The 20,428-nt window shown below is 43.6% G+C and overlaps 1 protein-coding gene across 1 annotated transcript in view; it reads left to right on the forward strand.

The window, feature by feature from the left end:
- Window positions 1-19,160, forward strand: part of TOR1AIP2 (torsin 1A interacting protein 2) — a 38,965-nt gene extending 19,805 nt beyond the window's left edge. The window contains exons 2-3 of the mRNA XM_089671489.1: window positions 12,079-13,074; window positions 17,971-19,160. Coding sequence (XP_089527615.1) covers window positions 12,327-13,074; window positions 17,971-18,734 — 1,512 coding nt within the window. The 5' untranslated portion in view covers window positions 12,079-12,326 and the 3' untranslated portion in view covers window positions 18,735-19,160. The remainder of the gene's footprint in view (window positions 1-12,078; window positions 13,075-17,970) is intronic.
- Window positions 19,161-20,428: the final 1,268 nt, after the last annotated feature.

The following is a 20,428-nucleotide window of genomic DNA, read 5'->3' on the forward strand; positions in this document are numbered from 1 at the left end:
TCGGTGCATACCCAAAAACACAATCCTTCTTATTTATATAATCAAAACAATTCCCACCTTTGGCACAATATATTAAAAATATATATATATTAGGGTTGCACTGATGCTGATATTGGTATCAGGGCCGATACCAGGTACTTGTGCAAATGCTCTCAATACCTTTGCAATGCAATACAAACTGAATGGGTTTAAAATTGCACTGCAAAGAATTGCATGTGATATGAACAGGAATACTGTGCAATTCCAGGCTGAATCATGTGCGGCTTCCTGCACAGCTCCTGTGTGAACCCAGCCTTGCCATAGTGACTCTGAGCCTGAGATCACACAGGAATGGTGGGGGAAACCTCTCTGCATGAAAGGTTCCTCCAGCTCCCGATCCCTTTGTGGACATCAGCGGCTGCATCCTGCGGCGGCTCCTCCTGCGTCTTCCATGGCTCTCTCCCTCCCAGCCTCCAGCGGTTCCAGATATCCACTGGACCCCCCCATCCCACTGTACCAGATTGCCGTTCCCTACTGTCAGACAACGAAAAGCCTCTTCACAGGTCTGGAGATTTGAAATCCCCACAGCTTTCTGTCCTTGCAGTACTGACAATGTGGGCTAGATGGCTGATTGTCAGCACTGTGGACTATGGGATGCCTGGGTTCACACAGGAGCTGTGCATGAAACCTCATGCGATTTGGATAGGAATCGCACAGCATTCCTGTTCAAATCGCATGCAATTCTTTGCAGTGTGATTTGAGCCCATTCATTTTGTATGGACTCAAATCACACTGCAAAGGTATTGGTACTCTGTATCAGTGAGTACTTCACCAAAAGTACCGGTACTTGTACTCCCTGATAAAAAAAAAACAAAAACCGTTTTGTGCATCCTCTAATATACAGTATATATTCATCCACTCAATATAAACAAATCATCAATCCCTTTTATATAAGTGAAAAAAACCCGCTTCTATACACTTTTTTTCTTTTTTTTTGTCAATAACTTATTTACTTGGAATAAATACATTATACACACACTCCATACTAGAAGGTATGGGAGGTCTTGTTAAAATGACTAAATATGGTAAATCACAATTCAAAACATAAAAAAAACTGGAGTCTGGATGCAAAAGCTTTCATTAAAATATGCTAATTCATTGCTTTTGTGCCAAAAAGCAGACTTTTTTTTAAAATATCTTTTATTAATTTTTTCTAATACAAAAAGAGCATCTTATGCACACAACAGTAAAAAGAACTTCACCAATGCATAAATTCCATTTGCATTGACTTATCCCCTACCCCACCTTTCCTCCCACTCTCCCCTCCTACATTTTCCCCAGTCCATACCAATATCCTAATTTCTATCTTTTTTCATGATTATTTATCTATATCTGTATCCCTTCCCTCCTATCTCCTTCTCTCTATTGGGTACTCCATTAAAACTCCCTCTGATACTCTTCCACCTATATTCCCACCAGTTCCAGATATCTTTTAGATGTTTTGAAAATTAACCAGCTTCTCCACATTTTCCTAAATTTTTCTATTCTCTCCTCCTCAATATGACAACTCCTTAATCCTGTAGATACCGTATTTTCCGGTGTATAAGACGACTGGGCGTATAAGACGACACCCCTACTTTTCCTGTTTAAAATGTAGTGTTTGTGCTATACTCACTGTATAAGACTACCCCTCTTCCAGTGCACACCAGTGGGAAGAATCGTGCCCCATCATTGGTGTCAGTGGGAGGAATAGTCCCCCATCATTGGTATTAATGGGAGGAATAGTGCCCCATCATTGGTATCAGTGGGAGGAATAGTGCCCCATCATTGGTGTCAGTGGGAGGAATAGTGCCCCATCATTGGTGTCAGTGGGAGGAATAGTGCCCCATCATTGGTATCAGTGGCAGGAATAGTGCCCCATCATTAGTATCAGTGGCAGGAATAGTGCCCCATCATTGGTGTCAGTGGAAGGAATAGTGTCCCATCATTTGTATCAGTGGGAGGAATAGTGCCCCATCATTGGCGTCAGTGGGAGGAATAGTGTCCCATCATTGGTGTCAGTGGGAGGAATAGTGCCCCATCATTGGTATCAGTGGCAGGAATAGTGCCCCATCATTGGTATCAGTGGCAGGAATAGTGCCCCATCATTGGTGTCAGTGGGAGGAATAGTGTCCCATCATTGGTGTCAGTGGGAGGAATAGTGCCCCATCATTGGTGTCAGTGGGAGGAATAGTGCCCCATCATTGGTATCAGTGGCAGGAATAGTGCCCCATCATTAGTATCATTGGGGGGAATAGCACCCCATCATTGGTGTCAGTGGAATAGTGCCCCATCTTTGGTGTCAGTGGGAGGAATAGTGCCCCATCATTGGTGTCAGTGGGGGGGGAGGAATAGTGCCCCATCATTGGTGTCAGTGGGGGGGGGAGGAATAGTGCCCCATCGTTGGTGTCAGTGGGGGGGGGAGGAATAGTGCCCCATCGTTGGTGTCAGTGGGGGGGGAGGAATAGTATCCCATTGTTGGTGTCAGTGGGGGGTGGAATAGTGCCCCATCATTGGTGTCAGTGGGGGGTGGAATAGTGCCCCATCATTGGTGTCAGTGGGGGGGGGGGAATAGTGCCCAATCGTTGGTGTCAGTGGGGGGGGGGGAGGAATAGTGCTCCATCGTTGGTGTCAGTGGGGGGGAGGAAAAGTGCCCCATCGTTGGTGTCAGTGGGAGGAATAATGCCCCATCATTGGTATCAGTGACACCAACGATGGGGCACTATTCCTCCCACTGACACTTGCTGACCCCTGTTCCAGTACGGTGCTGCTGCAGCCAGCATATGTGGTTGCAGCAGCACCTAAGCACGGCACACTTACCTGCATCTCCACTCGATTTTTGCGGGGCCGCTCAGCTCCGCCTCCTCGCCGGTGATTGGCCGCCTGTGTGCCTTTCCTGAGCTACTGTTCTGGCAGCCAATCACCGGTGAGGAGGCGGAGCCGAGCAGCCGCGCGAACATCCAGTGGACGAACCGAAGGAAGGAGCAGCCGCGCTTCCTGGACCGGATCGTCGTGGGACCGGAGCCAGGTAAGAGACAGCAGCCCCTGCCCACCCCTGTACTTAGTTTCCCTTCTGTTGGAAGGGGGGGGGCGGCGGCGGCACCGCGCCGCCCCCCTAAAAAGTGTCAGCATGCCGTTGCCGGCGTATAAGACGACCCCCGACTTTTGAGAAGATTTTCAAGGGGTAAAAAGTCGTCTTATACGCCGGAAAATACGGTATTTTTTATTCTATTAACCCAGTCATTTATTCTTGATGGGTCTGGGGCAAGCCAAAATGTGGCAATCAAGCTCTTAGCCACACTGATTAGATGATATAGTACTTTGTTCAGGATTTATATAGCGCCAATAGTTTGCTCAGTCTACGGGTCTCACTGTACAGTAATCCCATATATTTCCTGAATATATTGTAATCCCTTCAAGTAATCTTGTATTTTCGGGTAGTCCCACCATATGTGTACTCTATACACTCTTTTTAATATATAAATATAATTAAAAGAAAAAGAAAATTATTCACATACAAGAGGTGTGTAGTGCTCCACAACATGAGACCTAAAGAGATGACCCTCAGCATATACAGCTGTGGAGCGCCAACACGGCTGTTTTAGGTGGGTCATTTTCTTTTTGTTTGAATACATTGTTTTTAAAATTGAAAGCACTATGATTCCTTTATATTTCTCTTGAGTTGGAGTGGTAATAAAAGGGAAAGTGGAGATCTGATACTTAACCCCATTGGAGGGATATATGCTGATTTGTTCACCTGGAAACGGGTCCTTCAGCAAAGGGGAGCGCATATCCAAAAGAGATATTGAAGGTGGAAGATTTCACTATTGTTGGAAACGACATGGTGGTGGTGTGAACACTCAAGATGTTACACGAGATATTCTGAAGGGCTATTAAAGCGTAATTTCGCTCTCTCAATCAATATTGACTACTTTTAATCCTTATTTTGCTAACCGTATATAGACTTTCCTGAACAAAAACCACACTCACTGGTAGATCCCTTTCACACGGGTCCATTCCCGGGCCCGTTTTACTCAACAGGTGATCTGTCTGCTGATCCCCTGCTAAGCTGAGCGGATGCCAGGTCCGTGTCCGCTTCGCTAATGCAGAGCGGACATGGACATATCCCACTCTGTGCCCTCCAATGCGGCCAGACAGTGGGGAATAGATCCCCTTTTTCGTTTTTTCTTTTGCTGATTCAATTCGGGTTGAAGGTAGCAAGGTGTAAATGAACACAAGTCTATTTACATTCGACTGCCCATAGAGAATAGGTGGATCCGATCAGACTACTCGTGTGAAAGGGGCCTTAGAAATTAATTCATTGGAGACATGTTTTCTATCCTGTTCCTTTGAATTTTTCATCACTGAGGTTGAAAACAACCATTAATTAGACCCCACTAACAATGAGAAAATCAAATGAACGTTCTAAAAACACATTTTTAAAAAAAAAAAAATTCTACTAGTGTACTGCCATTGTTACTCCTTGCACACACGGTAACTTCAGTTGAAGTCTACAGCATGCTAGTCCTGGGATGGCATTTCTGAATGCACTTGGTGCTTTATACTTTATGGCTTTGTTTCAAAACTTCAAACTGTATTTAATCCCTGGAGACAGGAAAGTAGCAAAAAGTGCATGAGCTTCAGCCGCTGTGTGCACTTGCGAATCAGTGGATCGGCGGATCGCTGGAACCAAAGCTTCGCTGGAAAGGACTGTTATGCAGTTAAGGATGAGCAGCCTGGTAACACCACTGAGGGAGTGTGTGTGACTCTGTATAATATTGCATCTTACCAAATCTTAGAGATGGTGCCTCCATTAGTTAAGATTTTTCAGCCTTTTTTTTTTTTTTTTCATTTTACCTAGTGATCCTGCTAGTAACCCACTTCCTGTCCTAGGGTGACAGCGCACACAACTGTCACACTGCAACATAAATACAAAACCTCACCCTCCATTCTTCTCTGTAGAACAAAGGGGAGGGGTTTTGTTGTCTTCCTACAATGCAGCAAAATACTGTTTATTATTCTTGCATTGCTTCTCTTCTGATATGTATTGTATACTACTGCCTATAACAGTCTGGTTAAGGGGAGTGCAGTCGCTGCTTTGTATTTAGGTATTCCTTCATGTCTAAAAACAAAAAAAATTGCCTGCAGCACTTGTTCACAGATCAGGTGGTGTTAATGAATTCAGTGAAACAAATCACTGCTAGTGTTTCAGTAACAAGGTGGTCTACTCACTGACTAATGATGAAAGAAGTTTGTTGTTTTCCGAAAACACATTCCCTAGAGTCCCACACACTCCTTCAGTGGTGTTACCAGGCCGCTCATCCTTTCCTGCATGACAGTCCTTTCCAGCAAAGCTTTGGTTCCAGCAATCCGCTGATCCACTGATTCGCAAGTGCACACAGCGGCTGAAGCTCATGCATTTTTTTGCTACTTTCCTGGCTTTGCATCCTGCTCTCTAAGGCCTACATCCTCTCCACCTCCAGTGGCTGCCCCTCCATCCAGCTCCCAGTGGATCAAGTCTTCCATCTGCCTTCAGTTATGGACTTCTGCCATAATGACATGTGGGCAAACACTTCATCCTTGGGAGTGCAATTTTATATGATTTTATTGATCTTTTTAATAAATTGACATACACTACAGTGCTTTTGAAAAAGTATTCATACCCCTTGAAATTTTCCACAATTTGTCATGTTACAACCGAAAACGTAAATGTATTTTATTGAGATTTTATGCGCTAGACCAACACAAAGTGGCACATAATTGTGAAGTGGAAGGAAAATTGTAAATGGTTTTCAAAATTTTTAAGAAATAAATATCTGAAAAGTGTGGTGTTCATTTGTATACAACCCCCCTGAGTCAATACTTTGTGGAACCACCTTTCGCTGCAATTACAGCTGCAAGTCTTTTTAGGTATGTCTCTACCAGCTTTGCACATCTAGAGAGTGACATTTTTGCCCATTCTTCTTTCAAAATAGTTCAACAGACAGAGCGATAGATTGGATGGAGAGCGTCTATGAACAGCAAAGTCTTGCCACAGACTCTCAATTGGATTTAGGTCTGGACCTTGACTGGACCATTCTAACACATGAATATGCTTTGATCTAAACCACCGGTGTTAAACTGGCTGCCCTCCAGCTGTTGCCAAACTAAAAGTGCCATAAGGCTTTGCAAGATTGACAGTTACAAGCATGAATCCCAAAGGCAGAGGCATGATGGGACTTGTAGTTTTGCAACAGCTGGAGGGGCCAGCCAGTTTGACACCCCTGATTTAAACCATTCCACTATAGCTCTGGCTGTATGTTTCGGGTCGTTGTCCTGCTGGAAGGTGAACCTCCGCCCCAGTCAAGTCTTTTGCAGACTCTAACAGGTTTTCTTCTAAGATTGCCCTGTATTTGGCTTCATCCATCTTCCCATCAACTCTAATCATCTTCCTTGTCCCTGCTGAAAAGTATCCCCGCAACATGATGCTGCCACCACCATGTTTCACGGGGATTGTGTGTTTAGGGTGATGTGCAGTATTAGTTTTCCGCCACACATACCGTGTTGCTTTTAGGCCAAAAAGTTGTTTTGGTCTCATCTGACCAGAGCCCCTTCTTCCATGTTTTGCTGTGTCCCCCACATGGCTTCTCGCAAATGGGACGTCTTATGGCTTGCTTTCAACAATGGCTTTCTTCTTTCCACTCTTCCATTAAGGCCAGATTTGTGGAATGCACGACTAATAGTTGTCCTGTGGACAGATTCTCCCACCTGATCTGTGGATCTCTGCAGCTCCTCCAGAGTTACCATGGGCGTCTTGGCTGCTTCTCTGATTAATGCTCTCCTTGCCTGGCCTGTCAGTTTAGTTGGATGGCCATGTCTTGGCAGGTTTGCAGTTGTACCATACTCTTTCCATTTTAGGATTATGGATTGAACAATGCTCCGTGAGATGTTCAAAGCTTGGGATTTTTTTTTTTTTAATAACCTAACCCCAGAACAGCTATATTTAGAATGAGATTAAGTTACACACAGGTGGACTCTATTTAATAATTAGGTGACTTCTGAAGTCAATTGGTTCCACTAGATTTTAGTTAAGGGCGTCAGAGTAAAGGGGGCTGAATATAAATGCACGCCACACTTTTCAGATATTTATTTTTAAACAATCTTGAAAACCATTTATCATTTTCCTTCCACTTCACGATTATGTTCCACTATGTGTTGGTATAGCAAACTCCAATAAAATACATTTACGCTTTTGGTTGTAACATGACAAAATGTGGAAATTTCAAGGGGAATGAATACCTTTTCAAGTCGCTGTATATTGGTTCCTTGGGCACCTCTCTCCCCTTCCCCATATATTCATTCCTTTATGTCTAGAAGCTTATAGCACCAATTTACATTTTTAAAAGTGGGGCCAGCAGGATTCAGTAAAGAGAAGAAAAGTTAAAAGGGAGAAAGCATAAACATAATAAAGGAAAGACAAAATGTATAGCAAAACACGTGAAAAACATATTTATTTATTACAGGTACTTATATAGCATACATTTTACATATATATTATACATTGATGTCTGTCCCTGCCCTGAAGGGGCTTACAGTCCTATATACACGCACTAAGGCCAATTTAGACAAGAGCCAATTAAGCTACCAGCATGTCTTTGAAGTGTTGGAGGAAACACACTTACTTAGGGAGAACATGCAAACTCCATGCAGGTAGTGCTGTGGTTGGGATTTGAACTGATGACCCTAGTGCTACTAGGTGGGCGTGCTAACCACTTAGCCACTGTGCTGCCCATAAACATTTAGAATTTGCAATCTCTGGTAGAGATTACATTATTTGCAATGCTAAGGGTCCTTGGTTTGGTTTCAAGGGCACTATCTGAAAGGATTTTGTGTGTTACTTCTAAGTTTTGTTCCTCGAAGTTCAAAAACATACTCATAGGTTACCTATCTAGCAAATTAGTTTTAAACTCTGTGCACATTAAGTTATGGACTTTGTAAACCCCTTTGGGGCAGGAAATAAAGTGACCAATGTAATGTTTGTAAAGTGTTACTAAATATATTGACGTTGAATGATTAAAAAAACAAAATCTATGGGCACTGTTATTTTTGACCTACGTTTTCAGACCTTTAAATACAATCCACCATTCCATCCTGTCCTAGGTATTTGGTGTCTATACTTACTTTTACCACTGGTCTGCTTTCCTTTGTCGCTATCTACAAATCCATGCATGTATTTGGAGCAATTGGAACAATGCAACACGTGGCATTTTTACTTACATTCATTGACGGACACAACTTCTCTTCATTCTTGACCATAGGGATGTCTCTATGCAGTGCCTCTATGAGGGGTGGGGAGTAAAAACAGGAGCCAACAGGCATCCACCTGATAGAAATCCCCACACTGGGGAAACTAGGAACTTCAAACAGCCACCTGCAAATACCTGTGGCCAAAACAAGCATCTGAAGATGCAAAAACAACAACTTTGTAAAATTTGGTGTTGGTATTCATAGACAACCAGGTAGCTGCCTTGCAAACTTGGGCATCCTGACATCAGGAATCTGTGTCTCAAGAGCACTAGTCACCCTGGTACAATGTGCCGTAACTGAGAAGGGAGGAGCCCAACTCTTAATGTCGTAAGCCTTAACCACCATCTGCTGGATCCATCAAGAAGAGGAGGCCACCAGGCTTTTTTTGTGGACCGTCTGTAATCACAAAGAATCCAGAAGAAAGTCATAGCGGAAAGATACACACAAGCCATTCGGACCATGTCCAAGTGTAGCGAAACCTCCATAGGGTGTGAAGGATGTAGACACAGTGAAGATAGGACAGTGTCCTCATTCAGATGAAAATATGATGCCACCTTTGGAAGGAAGGACGCGGACGGAGAACCATCTTATCCCTGTGTAAGACCAAATAAATAGACTTGCAGGACAAGGCCTCTAGCTCTGATATGCGCCACGCGCATGTGATTTGAGATAAAAAAAGGCGACCTTCTGAAAATGCGTTAGCAAAGTAATTTCTCCAGTGTTCTCAAGGGAAACTTCTGAAGGACTGAAAAAAACAGGTTCAGGTTCCATGGTGGCAATGGAAAACACACAGGGGATGCCCCATGACAAACCCTCTGGGTAAAGGTACAAATCAAGGAGCAAGGTCAAGGTAATGATGAAAAAAGACTGCAAAGGCATAAACCTGATCCTTAAAGCAGTAATAAACTCCTGAATATAAAAAAAAGGCAGGTTTCTGCCCTTGCAGTATTTTTTCACCGCCCCTTGGCCCCCCTCCTCCCCCCTGTGCTGATCACATACACTCTCCCAAGAAAATAAAAAAAACCTCTGTAGCAATACATACCAAACTGAGCATGTGCCTATGTATTCAGTCTGTATCAGGTGGACATTTCAACAAAAGGAGGGGCAGAGAAGAACGAATCAGTCTTTTTACATAATGCGGAGGATTAACCCCTTAGGTTCCACAGTGAGTATAACAAGCATGCTTTACTGCATATACAGACTGATTTTACTGTTGTGGGTTTAGTAACAATTTAGCTCTCTGGGTTCCCCGGTCCAGGATGGGGCAGTCACATCCAACCCAGCGTGTAGCTAGAGATCTACGTGTACTCGCTAGCCAGGCTGAGGTGACTACTGGATCTAGATTATCCATGCTGTTGACTGATGATCTCTGCAGGAAAAAAAAGCAATGGAATTATGGGTCCCATTGGGCAGCTAGGTCCTTATTACTGAAGCACTAGACATAAGTACCTGGCCTGCCTATGGCGGAGAGGGAGTTTAAACCAGCTAGGACTGCCCATAGGCAGTGCTGTGTTCTTTTTCTGTGTTCGTCATGAATGTAAGAGAAAATCCGCAGGCAGCGGTTGCCATCATTGAACCCACGTGTTAGAATGTGAAATGGATTCAGAGATAAAAAGCAGCTAAAATTATATGCAAGTCTCACATTTTAACCGTTAAGATTAAACTTACTAAAGTTTCTTTTTTAATAATCAACCTATCATTCTTACCTGTTATGTGCCATGGTTTTGCACTGAAAAGTCCTGACACAGAGCAGCCATTGACACACACACCTTGGCCCTGCCCCCTGATCCCTCCTCACAGGATTTGATTGACTGCAGCAATCACTGGACAATGAGACAGCCACTGCTGTCTCATTGTCCAGTGAGGAGAGAGCAGTGCTGCTGCTCGCGGGCACAATGCTGGATCGAGATCAGGCTCAGGTAATTATTCGGGGGGGGGGGGGTTTGATCACAGAAGGTTTTCTACCTTAATGCAGAGACTTCATTAACGTAAATAACTTTCTGCCTTTACAACCATTTTAATCTCACATCTCCTAAGCCTCCCTATTGGTGCTTTAATGATTTTGAAGCATCACTAATCAATAAGGAGCTCAAGAAGCCAGTTTGGGGGACTGTGTAAGCTAGAGTCATAAGGTACTTGAAGGATCTCCTTTCCTGCTGTGAATTCTGCCTGTCTGCTGGCCATCTCTTACCGTATATTTCTGGATTCCCTACATTCTTTGCAGCGTCTCTACAAGACTACATGTCCCATATATCCCATACACTGTACCTTGCTTCCCGCAAGCATTGATTCCCGTACTGACTCCGCCTCCTGGAACTCAGTCTCTCGGCACCTCTGTAGTTCAGAAGGCAGGCTCAGTGAATTGTTTTGTCACTGGAGTGCCTACGCACAGGAAATAGTATGTTTCACAGAATTCAAGGGAGTAAAAGTGTTGGGATCTTCACAAAGTAAGTCTACAGAATATTGGGAACAGGCTAAAAATAATAGAAATTCAACGTGGAAATGGAAGATATGATTTTTGATTTTGACCATAGATGCGCTTTAAAGCATTATTCTTCGTTTAGTGCACATTTCTCAAGTTTGTGATATGATATAATATCCATAAACATTTGGGGAGATTATTCATGCAGGCACAATCTGGCCACTATCTGAAAACCTTACCATACTGTCAGTCACAACACAAATGCTTGGCTCTGGTTGATATTCATGTTTTTGCTTTGTACAGGGAGAGTGGTACATAAACTCCCTGCTGATGGAGTTTATCAGAGTGTACCTGTGTTTTCACAAGGTTTTGCATAAGACTGTCTGAATGAAAAAAAAAAAAACAAATTTCACCATCCACACAAGCGAGGTGCATGGAGGAATCCCTAACGCTGGGACAATATTTTGTGACAGAGGCTCCCACTACTGTCAGAATACAGTGATCAATGGCTGCAGGTGCTGATCTACAAATGCTTTCCAGTGTGTAAGTTCAACAGGGGTCAATCTAATGATTGATTTCTGTCAAACAACGGAGGCCACACACAAATCGAAATTCGGCCAGTCCCTGTTGAACCATACAAATTTTGATCTGTTAATGCCCAGCTTAAAGAGATTCCAAAGGCTTATTTATTTTAAAGAAAACATAACAAACATGTCTGTACTTACCTGCTGTGCACAGTGGTTTTGCACAGAGCAGCCCGGATCCTCCTCTTCTCTGGTCTCCTGCCAGCTTTCCTGGCCCCTCCCTCCTGTTGGGTGCCCCCATAGCAAGCAGCTTGCTATGAGGGTACCCGCTGCTCCGTGTGTCCATTCACACACGGAGCTGCAGCTCGGACCCGCCCCCTCCTTATTGGCTTGCTGGCTGTGATTGACAGCAGTGATGGCTCCCGCTTCTGTCTCAGCCAATGAGAAGAGGGAGTCCCGGGATAGCCGAGACTCCAGTGCACAGCGCTAAATTGAGAGGGGGCTTAGGCGAGTATTTTGGGGGAATGCTGCACAGAGAAAGTTTTTCACCTTAAATGCATAGAATGCAAGAGGGTAAAAAACCTTCAGCCTTTAGAACCACTTTAAGAGTGTTCAGCTGGGGGGTGTCTGCCTGGACCTTGTAAACATGAGATTACCACGAGTCGGGCAGCAATCATCTCAAATCTGTGGGAAGCCTTACGTTGCTTTAATTTTATTTAACTATTACAGTTATTTATCATTTTGATTTTACATTTTTAGACTATTATATATCATGGTGTCTTATCACTACTTTGCCTCACATGAATTTTTCATTGTTTTTCCTAACAGATAAAGATCAGTGTATGAAAGAGAAACTTTACAGCAAATGAGGAGCACTCAAATCACAGAATCCTTAAAGAACCCAAACCTCCTTGGAACTTGTAGAGTAACCACAACCTCCAGAAAGTACCTTTCAGTAATGTAATCAAGTGTTTTTGGAAATAAGATGTTTAAAAGTGAATACCATTAAAAATTCTCACTAAGTTCAGAAACAAATCCACATAAAATTCTCAGCTGTGACACATTCAACTTTCAGTATGTCTGACCAAAGACAAGAAAACAAAACTCAAATTGTGGACAGTGAAAATGTCCCTTCAGAATCGAGCATCAATGCAGAATTCAAAGAAAGTGACTATTCAGAGGTAGAAAAGGAGAGACAAAAGATGAGGTTGGGATGTAATGAGGAGAAGTTTACAGGAGATGAGATGAGGGTAGACTTGAAGATGCCAAAGGAGGACACAGAGGTAGACCTGAAGCCAAGTCCGGAGGTGGAGCATCGTGCATTGCCTGAGGCAGAGAAGCACAGTGTAGAGTCAGAAAAGCAGAGTACAGAGGAGGAGAAGCGGAGTTCTGTGCCCGAGATGGAGAAGCAGAGTGCAGAGACAGAGAGTCAGAGTGCAGTGCCGGAGGCAGAGAAGCAGATTGCGCCACCAGAGAAGCAGAGTGTGTTGCCGGAGACACAGAGGCAGAGTGTGGCACTGAAGGCAGAGAAGCAGAGTGTGTTGCAGGAGAGAGAGAAGCAGAGTGCGGCTCCGGAGAAGCAGAGTGCGGCTCCGGAGAAGCAGAGTTTGTTGCCGGAGACAGAGAGGCAGAGTGCAGCACTGGAGAAACCAAGTGTGTTGGAGAAGCAGAGTCCCGTGCTGGAAGCGGAGAAACCAAGTCCAGTGCAAGAGAGACCGAGTGCAGTACCAAAGGTGGAGACGGTGAGGCCGATGGATGAGATGCCAAGGCCGAAGGTGGAGATACAGAGTCCGAAGCCAATGCTAGAGAAACTGTGGACAGGAGGTAAAAGTCTATGCTTGTTCTGTTTACATTTTAAATTCAGTTATATTACTTTAAGTAGCTGCTTCAGTAAAATGCTATAAGTATAGCTGCAGCTCTTAACCACTTCAAGACCAAACACTTCCACCCCGTTCCTGTCCAGGCCATTTTTCAGTTTTCAGAGCTTTCACACTTTGAATGGCTGTATCCAAAATTCTGATCATTTTTTTTTGAGACCAAGCTTTTTTTTGGTGCTGTTTAATCACCACAGCCATCCAGAGCAGTGTAATTACAGTGAAGCACATTGACATGGCCCCCTAGTAAAACACTCCCTGCACACAGTTAACCCTTTGATCTCGCCTCATGTTAACCCCTCCCTGCCAGTGCCATTAGTACAGTGTCAGTGCTTTTTTGTTAGCACTGATCACTGTATTGGTGTCACTGGGGATGTTAGTGACACCAAGTCAGTCCCCCCAGTGTCAGAATGTCCGCCGCAGTCCTGCTATAAGTTGCTGATCGTCACCATTACTAATAAAAGAAAAATAAAATTCGGTATCTCTATACTGCCATTTGTAATAAATTTCACTTAAACCAATTAATTTACAAGTGCTGGGATTTTTTTTTAGCAAAGACATAGCAGAATACATTTTGGCCTAAATTTATGACAAAGTTTGATTTTTTTTAAATTTGGACATGTTTAATAGCATAAAGTAAAAAAAAATCTTTTTTTTTTTTTCAAAATTGTCGGTCTTTTTTTTTTTTTTTATTATAGCGCATAAAATAAAAACGGCACAGGCAATCTAATACTACCGAGAGAAAGCTCAATTCATGGGGAATAAAAGGACCTAAATGTAATTTGGGCACAGCATTGCATGACCGAGCAATTGACAGTTAAAGTAACGCAAAAAATGGTCTGGTCAGGAAGGGGGGTAAATCCTCGGGAGGGGAAGTGGTTAAGAGGCATAGTGAGTCTTTTGAAAACACTTCTTTTTTTACCACAAGATTTTGGAAAATGCCAAAAGAAAAGGAAAATTGTGTATTAAAAAAAAAAAAAAAAAAAAGCTAAAGTTGTCCATTTTATAAGATATTTTTCACACACAACATGTGCATGCTTAGATGTTCTCACCAAAACACATTCTACTACTCCCCCTCTAGTATGAGGATACCCCATTTGTGAGACTTTTTCAATGTTTGGACTGATTATGTACTAGACATTGCATCTTGTGTATCACAAAAATCAACCAACACTGCATTGAAAACAAAGTACTGTAATGGTCAAACAAGCCTAGCCTACTGGTGCGTGGCTGCCCCTAGTAATGCCATGTTCACTGACCAGGAAATACAGAAGGCTATAGAAAGGAAAAACAAAAGAGATCTAGGAGCGCAGTTGACTCGCAGGAATTCTTTCAGCGGGACATGCAGATGGGTCATTTCAGGTGGCAGACAGAGCCATGGTCAATAAACAGGCAAAGGATCAGTCCAGACAGAAACATAGTCTATAAATGGCCAGGATCGAGAGGCAGGCAGAGGCAACATTTCACTGGCGTGGAGATCAGGAATGCTTTTGCTGGCTGCACTGGCTCTGGTGACAATGTACTGATGTGATGGAGATCAGGGACACTGTTGCTGATTGCTCTAGTCTGGTGACATTGTCACTGATGTGGTGTCAATCAAAAAACACTGTGACTGGCTGTACTATTAGGCCTTGTTTGCATGGGGTTTATCAATGCATACACCATGCGAAGGCCATGTTTATGCATGGATCTCCTGTGCATCCCCACATGGGTAAACATAGCACTCACATGGACTATGCATTGCTACGCCCTGTGTGAATGGGGCCTTTTGGTGACACTGTTGCTGGTGTGTCGGTGTTAAGGGACCCTGTGACTGGTTGCACTGGTGTGGTGAGGGTGTAAGGGCTCGTTCACACTTGTAGTTGGGGGGCAGTAAATCCCCCTTGACTAAGCTGCATTTTTACTGCCCCTCAACATTTCCACTTTAGCTGGAAAGGTAGTGACCACAGAAGGAATTACACCCTCTGTTGTGCACAGTGGGCATTACCGCCCAGCGGAGCACAAATCTATTCAAGTGAATGGAGCCTCATTGTAACTACATCACAACTGCACACATTGCACTCGGTTGTGGTGTGGTAGTCCAGCATTTAGGGAGTTAAAACTGTTTAATGCTCCCTGAAAAGTGGTCTGAAAGCCGATCGTTCCTCAGAGATTACTGCAAGTCCTTAATTTACAATATATATTTTAACCAGATCACTGCAGTTTCACTATGGTGACATTGTACTGCTATGATCAGAGACACTGCTGCAATGGCATATAGTGTGACTGATCACTAACTAAAGCAGTACATTGTCACCATAGTGACATTGCACTGTTCTAATGACAGTTATCAGTGATTACTTTTTTCAGTGTGGAGTGCACTCTCTCTCCCCTCTCTCCCCCTCCTCTCTCTCCCCTCTCTCCCCCTCCTCTCTCTCTCCTCTCTCCCCCTCCCCTCTCTCGTCCTCTCCCTATCTCCCCTCTCTCGTCCTCTCCCTATCTCCCCTCCATCCCTCTCTCTCTTTCTCCCCTCCCTCCCTCTCCCTTCCCCCCTCTCTCTCTCCCCCTTCATCTCCCTCTCCATCTCTCCCCCCTCTCTCTCCCCCTCCCTCCCTCTCTCTCTCCCCCTCCCTCTCTCTCCCCCTCCCTCCCTTTCCCCCCTCTCTCCCACTCCTCCTCTCTCCCCCCCTCTCCTCCCCCTCTCTCTCCTCTCCACCCCCCTCTCTCTCCTCTCCACCCCCCTCTCTCTCCTCTCCACCCCCCCTCTCTCCTCTTCACCCCCCCCCCCTCTCTCCTCTTCACCCCCCTCTCTCTCCTCTTCACCCCCCTCTCTCTCCTCTCCACCCCCCCCCTCTCCTCTCCACCCCCCCCCTCTCCTCTCCACCCCCCCCTCTCCTCTCACCCCCCCTCTTCTCTCACCCCCCTCTCCTCTCACTCTATCCTCTCACGCCCCTCCTCTCTCGCCTCTCACTCTCTCACCTCCTCTTCCTCTCTGATCGCTGAGAGAAGAGACGTGACAGGCTGCAGCCTGTGGTTACATGTGATTGCTGTGATTGGTCATGGTGATCACATGCTAAAGGCCAATCACAGTGGCCCTTTACCCAGATCTGTGATCTGCTGTGTCCCATGGATGTCATCTTTGAACAAGGAGGCTACTGCCCATTCATTTAAATATAGTGGCTGGGCACGAGTTGGTTAATTATAAGTCGATGTGCACTTTGTAGTTTTATCTTAATCCCTCCAAAAAAAAAAAAGTCACCAGCCTCTAGCTTTTCAATCAGTACCTGACCTCACCTAGTCCTGCCTACTTCTTTGTGGATTCATAGTACTGCCTCTGTTGCTGAAACCCTCCCACTGTGATCTGCAGTGCCTGGGAACATGTGAGATGCAAATGAAGGAGGATATGGATCAGTCAGGGGAAAGTAAAGGAAGATTTTTGTTTACTTTTTGAGTCTTGTGCGTCACCCAGGGGGAGATTTACTAAATCTGGAGCACACAGAATCTAGTGCACCTGTGCATAGTAACCTATTAGCTTTTAATGTCAGCTTGTTCAGTTTATCTTTGGCAATAAAACCTAGAACAGGGGTTTCCAACCTGGGTCATGTCTAGAAGAAGCCGTGCAAAAGAAGACACAGCAGCTAGCATATATGAAGGGTTGCAGGGAATGCCGTATATACCTATTTGCTTAGAAGCCACAGAGGCAGAGAATTCAGGAATGAGCACAGCTAAAAGGATGCCAAGGGTGCCGTCTTTGTAAAACTGCTAAAGCAGGGATTCTACATACCACCAGGCAAGTAAATGCCACTTGGTTAAATTGGGGGGGTGTTGAGGGCTGCGCACCCCCCCCCCCAGATTTCAGTTGCTCCCCCCCGAAGCCCCCCCCCCCCCTGTCTACAACCTCCCCTCTATCACCCCACATGGTTGCCAACCCCCATTAAATTCATGGACAGTTTTTTTTATAAAATCCATGATTTTTACATCTGTCTATGAATGTGTTATGGACATGTAGTCCGTGGATGTTCACAGACAGATGAAAGTATCCCAGATTTTACAAACTGTCCGTGAATTTAGGCTAGGTTCATACTGCTGTGGGTGGTTGCGGGTGTTCCCCCACATGCAACATGCTGCTCTTTACAGATGCACATGGCTGCTATTCATTCTTAATGGCTCCCCCACGTATCTAAAGTGTGAGTGTGAGAACCAACGGAATTGCATGGTGGAAAAGCACAATGCGTTTTCCCGGCCGCTGCATTTCAAAAATGGTGCAGGAACAGCAGCCCATTCAAATGAATGGGCTTCTGTACCCAAGCAAATGCGGCCAAAGACAATTCCTCTTCTTCCAATGTGGCTCAGGAAGGTCAAAAGTTTGGACACTCCTGACCTAGAAGCCGATTTATGTTTATGCACAGCTGTACCAGATTCTGTGTGCACCAGTTTTAGTAAATCTCCCCCATAGTAACTAGATTTGGTTAGAAAGCAATACAAAAGCCTTTAATTGTACTTGACATAAACTGTTTTTCTGAATAGAAGTAGTTCTCTGGAATACTAATAAGTGAGAGGGAATGCAGAGTATAGGCATAACTCAATACACCCAACATAATGGGTATTGGATACAACTTTCATTTGGATTATGTGACAGCTGTAGGTTTTATGCTGAAGATTTAAAAAAAAACAAAAAAACATATGTCTGGGTGTCTTTCTTACTATGTAAAATGGGGCGATCACTCCTATTTCATTACTTTGTAATGAACTGGGACACTAGTTTGCACATTTCAGATATAATTGTGTTGTCTTAAATTTGTTGCACACGTGTCTCTGAAGATGTCTAAGCGACACTGGTGTTATGGTGTCTTTATTTGTATTGCAGGTGGTGCAGCTGTTTTAGTACTTGCTATTGCTATTGGTGTTGGTGTGTATATCCATCAGTTCTGTGGAACACAGACTTCAAACTCCAGATCAGCACTTCAGATTTTCCAGGATGAGTTTAAAAGACTCCAAGAAGATTTTCCTGAACAGAGTCAGAACTTGTGGTTAAGAAGTGGAAAAATGATGACAAATCATCTGAACAAATCTCATCCCGATGAACCCGCTACTATCATCCTCACTGCAGCCCAAGATGCCAAACACACTTTACTATGTTTAGCTAGTGGTCTAGCACAAACCTATGCTTTTGCCCTCAATTCCAGTTGGTTGGTGATCCATGGTCCATCTCAAGCCAAATATGATGACAGCACTGCCAAACTTAATATAGATGAAAAACTAAGTTCAGGATTTGAGTCTAGGCATCGTGCCGCAGTTTTAAACTATCTAGAAACCTTGCCTCCTGGCTCCTTGCTCATCCTTTACAAGTACTGTGATCATGAAAATGCTGCTTACAAGAAAGTGGCACTTGTGTTCACTATATTACTGGAGGATTCATCACTAGAGCCAGACACTCCTCTTCCAGAGTTGGAAGAGAAAGTCCGAGACTTTCTGTGGAAGCAGTTTATTCACTCTGGCACCAGTAGATCACATCAGGAGATGGATAGTGATAAACTGGGTGGGGTGTGGAGCCGTATTTCTCACCTTGTTCTCCCTGTATTTCCAGTTGAAAGAATAGAGGCTGGCAACTGTCCTTTCGATCTTGAATGAGATTAGGATAAAAGACTGCTGAAGACAATATGCAATGTTGCACTAATCATATTTGCAAGCCTATCCTTGATTAACCTATTGTATTCCCATATATTGGGATATTCTTTTAATTAAAGGGTGCCTTAATTTTTAAAAGATTATCACTTAAAATGGAAGCCCATCTGCTGAAACCTATAACTTGCAGACCACTAAAGTAACTTTGAATTGACCATCTTGGCTCCTAATGAAAGTGGAATTCATGATGCATATGCGGCATTCAAATCACACACTATTAAAGTTTCATAGTTCCTATTTCATATATTGCCCAAAACTTTTATATGATTTTATTTTGAAGAAATTAATTCTGTCATTTTACCATTAAGGAGATCTCTAATGATATAGGAGACAAACCAAAAGCTGAAAAATAAAATACATTGTTGTAAAACAGTTTGTATTGTACACATTTTAAATTTCAACATCATTTCAATCTGATCAGGGAATATCCTATTGCCTCTCGGGGGATCAGGAAGGAATTGTTTTCCCAGCAGGAGCAAATTGGATCATGCTTTGCTGGGGTTTTGTTTTGCCTTCCTCTGGATCAACTGTGGGTATAGGATTTTTTTTTTTCTATGGTTGAAGTGGATAGAATTTTGTCTTTTTTTCAGGCAGACTAACTATGATCAAATATTTTTTCTTTCAGATGGAAATGTTTTTAGGTAATTGTCTTTTGTTCGCCCTTCTCGAAAAGACACTGAAATGCACACCTCCTAACTTTCTGAGATTGGGGAAAAGGACACCTTGTAGGACAATGTATGTAGGCTGTGATCACGTCCCTGCTACCCCGTTTCCCTATATTTGACACATACTAGTAGAGCTATTGGGAAAAAATTTAAAAATATAATAGGAATAACATTGCCTAGTGTGGTTGTCCTGTTTTCCCGTTAAATACCTGGTGATCCTGTCAGCTAAACTGTTGGCAAGAGTGATGCATTTCCTCTGAAAGGCTGTCAACGCTCTTCCAGTACTATGAAAAGCACTGCAGTGTTATTATTTATTTATTACAGGTACCTGTATAGTGCCGTCAATTTACGCAACACTTTACATATATATTGTGCATTTACATCAGTCCCGAATCCTCTTGAGGTGTACAGTCTAAGGTCCCTAACTTACATTCATGCATACACATAATAGTGCCAATTTAGACAGAATCCAATTAACCTACCTCTTTGGAGTTTGTACTGCTGTACGCGCTGGACCACATCGAGATATGGTGATGTAAGCAGTGAGCGCAGGAAGTCAGTGCATTCTATTCTGGAGTTTTCTATCTAGGAAATGGCATACAAACCCTGATTTCACCTCAACCATTTTTCTCTTCAGCACCTGGGAGCAGGACCCCAATTTCCATTAACTGTCTTTAAGTAATAAGGTAAATTATATCAAAATTACATATGTTGTGCTAAGACAAAACCACCATAAATTCAATATATAATACAAAAATCCCCAGTGCAGCAGTCCATCAATTAATTAGTGCAAAAAGTCCAACATCCCAAAGAAATTCCTTCTTAAACGTGTAAATACACCGTGCTTCATCCACCACCAGATGAATGGAATAAACTCACCAGAGCTCAATGCTGATCAAATTATAAATCAGCACAAGCGTATTTGCTCTGGGAGTAATGAGAGAATCCAAATCATGAAGCAACACTCTGTAGCTT

Source organism: Staurois parvus, unplaced genomic scaffold, assembly GCF_062004578.1.
Source record: "Staurois parvus isolate SC_StPar_1 unplaced genomic scaffold, SC_StPar_1.0 ptg000106l, whole genome shotgun sequence".
NCBI classification, from domain to species: Eukaryota; Metazoa; Chordata; class Amphibia; order Anura; family Ranidae; genus Staurois; species Staurois parvus.